We start from the raw sequence: 8,430 nt of genomic DNA on the forward strand, positions 1-8,430 counted from the left end.
TGATCCTGAAATGTTTGTCTTCTTGTCTCCATCCTACCGCAGTCGTCTGTCAGGAACGAGGTTATGGCGACCAGTCACGTCACGGATGAGTGGATGACACTAATGGAAATGAGTAGCCTCAACTGCTACATTGTGCGCCGTTACATAGCAACGCCCAGTGGGGTGCTCCGGATTTACCCTGGATCGTTGATGGACAAAGCCTTTGACCCCACCCGCAGACAATGGTGAGGCTTACTTTGGATGGAGCCAAGGGGCAACTTTCTGAATGTGTGCAGTCATTCTTGTGTCACGATGTTTTTAACTCGTTTTAATGAATGCCGCTCTAACATCTACTGTAGTAGAAAAATCCTGCCATGTGGACTCGTATCATTTCTTGAATGTTTGATCCTAATTTGCTGTTTTGTGTACCAGGTATCAGCACGCTGTGGCTAACCCCGGCCTCATCACCTTTACCGGGCCTTACTTGGATGTGGGCGGCGCAGGCTATGTTGTTACCATCAGCCACACCATCCATGCATCCAGGTAAGATGAATGGATGGATGGATGGATGGCCCACTTTGAAAAAGAAGTTCACTCATCTCGCCTGATTGAGTCAACTCCAAAATGTAGTCCTCCATTTTGAGTTTCCAGAATGTGATGGGGTTTATTGAGGGCAAATGAAGATGTTTTTGTTCCCCTGGTTTTCCTTCTCTAGCTCGCAGATGGCCCCAGGCTATGCAGTTGCAGTGATGGGGATAGACTTTACCCTTCGCTACTTCTATAAAGTTCTGCTGGACCTGCTTCCCATTTGCAACCAGGACAAGGGAAACAAGATCAGGTGGGTAGACAGTCACCTGGGTGTCTCTGGTTCTGTTCTTTCTTTCTTTTTTTTTTTTTCTTAACAAATTCCTGAGTTTCTTCTGTTTTGTGCATGAGTGAATTTACAAGAGAAGAGATAAGCTGATTATCTCTTTGGAGATGAGCCTCTCTCTATCATCTGCCCCACATACTTTCTTTGGGGTTTCTGCCTTTATTTATTTATTTATTTTGACTTTATCTGATGCTTTCACTCCCTCCTCCCTTTCTGTCTCCCAGCTGCATATCTTTTCCCGACGTCCTTTGTGTTGTCGTTCAGAGGGCCATATAAAACAGGATTAACGGAGAGAGGCTCTGGTGTAGAGGAGCGAGCGGGATCCGGCACAATGAGTCCAATTAGTTGCTGGGTCCTGTGAGAGGAGGAGGGATAAAACAACCTAGCATGTATTCTTTTGACTGCATATGACCGTAATCACATAAGTGGAAGCTTCAATTGCCTAATTTTGTAGCTTGTACATATATTTAAGCCTTTGAGAAATGTTACTACTGTGCAGTTTTTTTTTTCATACTATGTTTGTTTGTTTTCTTTCTAAATGTTTAGAATCCCACAGCATAATAATAAGCAATGATTAATTATATGTGAAAAAAAGTAATAACATGATCTATCTATCCATCTCTATAAAATATGTGTGTGTTTTGTAGGTGCTTTATAATGGAGGACAGAGGTTACTTGGTGGCCCATCCTACTCTCATTGACCCAAAAGGTCACGCCCCCGCAGAGCAACAGCACATCACCCACAAGGTAAAAAAATATCCATCGTTTGTACTGTTTATCTTCACTAGAACACAAATTGAAACTCTCTCTTAGTCTCACTAATATGTGTGAAACATCTGGTTTGCTTTTTTACGTCAGGAGCCACTGGTTGCCAATGATATACTGAACCACCCCAACTTTGTCAAGAAAAACCTGTGCAACAGCTTCAGTGATCGCACCGTGCAGCGCTTCTACAAGTTCAACACGAGCATCATGGTAAGGACGCCTTTGTAAGGCGATGTGATGCTGCCATCGTGTAGTCATCGAAGGTAGTGCAACAATGACTTGAGCTTCCATGAATTGGTCCAGTGTATGTATTTGCTGTGGATGCCGTGAACGCTTTTCATATTGATATTGAGCCCTCCTGTCATCCTCAGGGCGACTTAACCAACCTGGTCCACGGCAGCCATTGCTCCAAGTATCGTTTGACCCGGATACCTGGCACCAACGCCTTTGCCGGTATCGTCAATGAGACGTGTGACTCTCTGGCCTTCTGCGCTTGCAGCACGGTGGACCGCCTTTGTCTCAACTGCCACAGGTATGCCACAGGTACCCTCGTGACCTCCTACCCGAGTTTCAAGTGCATACATGTTTGTGTTGATGCCATTGCAGAAAGCCTTTCCCCTCCCCTCACCAAAGTATTTTTATTTGACATTTTAGAATGGAGCAGAATGAGTGTGAGTGCCCATGCGAGTGTCCTCTTGAGGTGAATGAGTGTACTGGCAACCTCACCAATGCTGAAAACAGGTCAGTAGTGCTAATCTTCAACCTCTGCAACTTTATTGGAGCTTGAAAATGTACTTGCTTTACTCTATTCATTATTGACATTTATAGCTGCAAGTACACAGCTGTTTTAATAATGCAGAAATAAAAAAAACACATTTCATACTGCTTGACATTTCAGGACTGTTTTGGAGAAAATTGTATTTGGCGTGTAATGAGGCAGAGGAAATATTCGACTTGCAGATTTGAAATAGCACATCACGAGGCTGACTATAGTTATTATTCTCGTGTCAAATCGTGGTATTAAGGTTATAAGATTGTTTGATTTGCCTCCTGCTGTTCCCTGCATTTGCTTTGCGGATGTATGTGCTCGTTTAAATGTCAAGAGTTTTCGGGGTGTTTCTTAATTGAATGTTCTGACTTCTTCTGTCTTTGCTTCTGTAGCTGTCTCCTTTCTTTCTGCCCAACTGTCCATCATTCAGTGTCTGTCACGTCTTTGCTTTCACCCAGCCCCTTTCATCAGGCAGTGAGTGTCACGTCCGCCCTCGCTTTCAGCAAGATGGGCAATTAAATCTTTTTTTTGTCTTCAGATACTCCTCCTCGTCCTTTTGTTAGTCAAGTAACAGTTGCTGTCATTTTTGGGAGTCCTTTTGCACAAATTGTCATAAAAAAAGACACGAATCAGTGCAACACATTTCATGCAAAATGTATTTTCTGATTTGCATTTGACAGAAATCCGAGCTGCGAGGTACATCAGGAACCGATCACTTTGAATGTGATCGATCCCAGTCTACAGGACACACTGCCTCAATGTATCAACACTCGCTGCAGCCAGAGATACAGCAGCAGGTGAACACACACACAAAATAAAATAAAATAAAAATGTGCCACGCCGTTAGGGAGCGCTATAATACTTCTTTGGTACATGTACAGTTGGCCAATCGGAAGCATGTAGAACGTATCGTGTGGAAACAGCAAAAGAAGAAATTGTGAAGATCATTTTGGGGATCTAACCCAAACTGGAGTTTTTCTTGTTGATTGCCAACAATGCCATCTGAATAATAAGAATGACGTGTTCTGTTTCAGCGACTGCTTTGGCGTTTTGGACTGTGAATGGTGCATGGTGGACAGCGATGGCAAGACCCATCTGGACAAGCCCTACTGCGCCCTGCAGAAGGAGTGCTTCGGGGGCATTGTCGGTGCAAAGAGTCCATATGTGGACACCATGGGCCTCCTTGGTGAGTCAGTCATAATTTGGGATTTTCACAACTCTCCAGGCAGTAACAATAAACAACACTATCAATTTGACGGTGCTGCAGAAATGTGTTTGTAGAGCACAGATATGCAATAAATGGCTCTTCCTCTTGTTTTTTTCCTTTCCTTGGAGGTAAATTGGCCATCCGCCTCGACTTAGATGTCAGCTAAAAGCGATGCAAGTGCAAAGTGTACTTGCAGCTCCACAATCTTGGTTCTGTGTTCTTCTGGCTTGTTGCCACATCTAAAATGCTTTCGAAGTAACATCTGACAAGTACCTCTGTGTCTCTATATAGATGAGGAGGTGGCATCTTTGAACATGATCAAGAGTGCCCCTGTGGGTCCGGTTGCCGGGGGTATCATGGGATGCATCATGGTGCTGGTATTGGCTGTCTATGCGTACAGACATCAGATCCACAGGCGCTCGCACCAGCACATGTCGCCACTGGCAGCACAAGGTACTTTTTTTTGTATTGAACTCTAAGCACGATGGTCGAAGTTGCAGTGTTCTAATTGGCCCTTCCTTATGCACATGGTTAGCTTCTAAAGCAAATACTGCCTTGCCAGAGAAAGTTTGATGCTCAATTTTGTCTTGTCTTGTTTGTGTGTATATTGGTTTTATCAGCACATACGTACATTTGCTGAGCAATTGTTTTCAGATCTGTCTGTCTGTTTTAGCCATTGTTGCATTTCACTTTTGTGGTATTGCTGGAGCGAGTGTGTCTCTAACACTAATTGGTTGTCGGTGTTTTTGAAAGATTCCTGGCTTTTATGCAGTGCGACGTGTCGTCACACAGTTTCACACTGAATCTATTTGACATTCTAATTCCATTTTCTGATGTACCAGAAATGTCGGTGAGAATGTCCAACCTGGATAATGACAGAGATGAGAGGGATGATGACAGCCACGAGGATCGAGGCATCAGTAAGTTATTTGCGCTGTCACCTCACTTGACGGTGAGGATTTATCATACCTGATGCGTTGGCGGGCCTTCCAACCAAACTAACTGCACAAAAGCCATTTTGCTCAATGCGTGTGTGTCTCCTCTGAATTCTGTGTGTGCTCTTCTTACTTTTAGTAAGTAATACTCGATTTATTGCTGCGGTGATCGAGAGGCACACCCACACTCCAGAAAGGCGCCGGAGGTACTGGGGACGATCTGGTACAGAAAGTGACCACGGTATGATACCTCATTTCGTCTTTCGTTGACACAAAAACACAATGACCCATCTTTTCATCACACGCCTCTCAGTCAACCATGCAGTTTTTGTGAGCTATATATTTTTTAAGTTTGCGTTTTAGCTGTCATACTTGTGTTGACTGACTTCAGCACCAATGGGTGGACAGCGACACTCCGAAATGCCAATGAAAAAGACAGTGACCCTAATAATTAAGTACTGTTACTGATGTCCATTACCTAATATGCAATATGGCATGCATCCATCTTGATTATTTATCCCGTTTGACTTGAGTGGAAAACAGCATCCCGCACTGAAGATACAGACTTTTGGGGGACATATTTGATCCGGGAGCTTATTAAAGTGCAAACGTGTAGGTACTTTATGTTTGTGCTGTTCTTTTCATGGCAGTATTTTATTTTTAATCACGTCCTATTGCGAGTGCTTCTGGCATTTACTGGGTGTGGGTGGATGGACAGTTCCTTTCACGTGGGCTCTTCACGCACGCCCACGTAAGGCATGGCTTCAGAGCCATCTCTGCTGGTTGTTGCGTAACGGATGATGGCAGAACAAACGCTAAAGATGAGTGTGTTCTCTGAATATGTAACACAAAATGCAATCACAATGCATGGCTTGCATTTGGATAGCAAGTCACCCTTTTTGTTGTTGATACATTCTCACTATTCACACTGCTCCACATGGGAATCGATAGTAGAGTAGGCGATGATCGTTCAGCGGCTCACTCAAGGACGCGCTTCCTCTCGCCGCTTTCCCCAAGATGCGAAAATGACGAAAGATGAGACATCTGAGTGCAACACAAAGGCGACAAGGAAGATGATTCTGAAATAATAGAGTGAGAGAAAGAGTGGGTGTTGTTAGTCCATCAGGGGTAAGAAGCAAATACATGAGCAAGTTGACACTTTCAAGTGGCTAGTACTTCTCTGCACTGAGTCAAAGGTGTCCTCCTACACCAAGCTACTCTTAACGATTGCCTTGGAGTCATCTGCTGGGAATAACTTTTATGAAAGGATAAAATGATGTTTTATTTCTAGTGCTGTCAAGTGATTAAAATATTGAATGCATTTTTGTGTATTGTTAACTCATAGTTATCTCAGCAGTTTTAGCGATATTGCAGGCGGGGAATCGCTGTAAACTCATTCTACATAAACATATTCCTTCGATTCTTCACGTGCAGGCTACAGCACCATGAGCCCTCAAGAGGACAGCGAGAATCCGCCCGGTAACAACGACCCGCTTTCGGCGGGCGTGGATGTCGGTAACCACGACGACGACCTGGACCTGGACACCCCGCCTCAGACGGCGGCCTTACTCAGCCACAAATTCTACCCCTACCGACACACGCACACACACCATCACCCACTCCACACGCACCACCTCCAAGCTGCCGTCACCGTTCACAGCGTGGACGCGGAATGCTGATCGGTGACGGCAAATTTACAAAACGTGCTGATTCAGACGCTTGATTGCGCTCAGCATCATTTGACTTTTCCACAGACCTGAACTCAATAAGTGTTGTCTTTTTTTACACACTGAAAATAAGCAAACTATTTTTTATTTGTTTTCTGAAGGAATCCATCCTTCTGGACTCTTTTAAGAGCAAGTTTAAAAACTATTTTATGGAAGTTCATTGGAATAACTGGAGGCGTGTAAACCTGAGAACAAGCTTCATTTCCCCACGGAGGGCCAACGCAAAGCAACAGTTTGCTCGCTATAAAGCCGAGCCACCAAGTTCTTACTTGTCATCACTACTGGATCACAGGACTACCTTATAAGCAAAAAATAGATAAAGGTAAAAGATTTTCCTCCAAAAATATATTTATTCAAGTTTGCCAAACAGATACAAGAGCCGCATTGTGATATTTGTTTGCACGTATTGTTGCATTTTCTTCACTCGGTGTGTCTTGTAAACAACCGGCCTTAATCACGTGCTGAACGATAGCAATTCAAAACGGAAAGACATTTGTTGATTTCATGACCTCAACATCCAGCTTCAGGTCCATGTACAACGTGGACCTGAAGCTTGACGTCAAAGTTCTTGGATAAACAGCTTTCCATAATTGAACTGGAACTAACGGAACGTTCTTTGTAAGTTGGCAGCCTTTGGAGTGTTTCCTTTCCACTACGAGCTGAACACTTCCAGACGCTGTTGAATATTGTCTGACACAGCGTGTGCAGAATTGTACCGGACTTGAATGCCCAAGTTGGGAAGTCCCTGTTGTTGAAGAAGGATGGGGGAGAGAGAGAGAGAGAGAGAGATGCTGCTGTTTTACACAGGAGATACTAGATGCCTGTCTGATATCTCCTATGTGGTTAACCACTCAAAGTGTGCGTGGATTATTTTATTTTATTTTTTTTATGTGAGGACAATTCTCTGCATGGTCCACACAGGAAAAGTGACAGGAAGAATTTATGTTTACTGTTTGCATGCGTGCGTGCGTGTGTGCAGTTTCAATGAATGAATCATTTTCCCTCAAGTTTATTAATCCACTTAGAGTTTTCCTCCTGATGAAGAGTAACATGACCCCATGTGCGCTCAGTGGCGCTGATTTATTTTGTTTCTTTCGAGATTCTTTATGTACTACGTAGTGTAAAGGGAGAATCATCTATCACTACATATATTGTTGCCAAGTATGCCTGGAAATGATCCTCTGATGTTTGACTTGATATGGAAACGTGTTCATGATGTCTCGCTATATTAAGGAGGCCTTGGATAACTTTTAGGTTTATTTTTCTTTAGGTCCATATTGGATGGAACTCGGTACTTGGAAGAATTCATACTTACTCACTTTTACACGAGGCTTGTTGATTTATTGTGTATTGTCAAAGCTCCCAAAAGTTCTCGTAGGTGTGGAAATAAAACAACGGTACATTTCGATGCAGATGAATAAATTAAAAAAGCCGGAGCGTGGTATTCTACTGTGAGCAATGCAAACAAGCCTTTCAAGCTACATTTATTTTCCTTATTGTGGTGTGCAGCTCTGGGAAGTGGAAAATAATTGACACACACTTGAGTTTGAAGTAGGTGGGGCCACACTGATGAGACACACAAAATACAATCATTTTGCAAGAATAGCATAAAGTGAAGGGGATTTTTTTTTTTTTTTTTTTTGACATTTTACAAGAATATAGCCACAATATTAAGAGCATAAACCTATAAGTGACTTTTTACAAACCTCTCACTGTAAGATAAAAATGTTGCTCTTAATATTAAGACTTTGTTCTCCTAACTGTGAGCCCAGTACACGGACCCGTTTCCTTATTACTACTCGTACTCACTGAGTGTTTGGACGTCACTTTACAAGTCTCAATTCCAGTCCATGCAGACTTCCAGGGCAATTAGTCTACCTGGTATTTTTGTGTGTGTAATTTATGTTTTGACAATAATCATTTAGGTTTTTGTGTGTGGGCATTTTCTTTTGAAACAGTATTCAGCAGCTGTTCTATATGCCGTGTGTATGTACAGGCGTAACAAGTCACGTACTGAAGGATGTACATCACCCCCTCCCCTCCCCTCCTGTACTGTATCATATCAACTTATCAAATTGAGATTTATTGCAATGTGAATGTGATAAAGTTGCTTTTACAGATAAATATGTGTTGTCTTTCCTTTTTGGAAATACAGTTCAGCCTCCAGAGTAGAATGT

The 8,430-nt window shown here is 42.9% G+C and overlaps 1 protein-coding gene across 2 annotated transcripts in view; it reads left to right on the top strand.

The window, feature by feature from the left end:
* cachd1 (cache domain containing 1) overlaps window positions 1-8,377 on the top strand; it is a 30,392-nt gene extending 22,015 nt beyond the window's left edge. For both annotated transcript variants that reach the window (XM_049728476.1, XM_049728487.2), the window contains exons 15-27: window positions 43-224; window positions 412-522; window positions 695-817; window positions 1,498-1,597; window positions 1,709-1,825; window positions 1,987-2,147; window positions 2,270-2,356; window positions 3,065-3,181; window positions 3,419-3,570; window positions 3,883-4,044; window positions 4,434-4,511; window positions 4,666-4,767; window positions 5,961-8,377. In XM_049728476.1, coding sequence (XP_049584433.1) covers window positions 43-224; window positions 412-522; window positions 695-817; window positions 1,498-1,597; window positions 1,709-1,825; window positions 1,987-2,147; window positions 2,270-2,356; window positions 3,065-3,181; window positions 3,419-3,570; window positions 3,883-4,044; window positions 4,434-4,511; window positions 4,666-4,767; window positions 5,961-6,205 — 1,737 coding nt within the window. In that variant the 3' untranslated portion in view covers window positions 6,206-8,377. The remainder of the gene's footprint in view (window positions 1-42; window positions 225-411; window positions 523-694; window positions 818-1,497; window positions 1,598-1,708; window positions 1,826-1,986; window positions 2,148-2,269; window positions 2,357-3,064; window positions 3,182-3,418; window positions 3,571-3,882; window positions 4,045-4,433; window positions 4,512-4,665; window positions 4,768-5,960) is intronic.
* Window positions 8,378-8,430: the final 53 nt, after the last annotated feature.

The sequence above is a fragment of the Syngnathus scovelli genome, chromosome 10 (genome assembly GCF_024217435.2).
Source record: "Syngnathus scovelli strain Florida chromosome 10, RoL_Ssco_1.2, whole genome shotgun sequence".
NCBI classification, from domain to species: domain Eukaryota; kingdom Metazoa; phylum Chordata; class Actinopteri; order Syngnathiformes; family Syngnathidae; genus Syngnathus; species Syngnathus scovelli.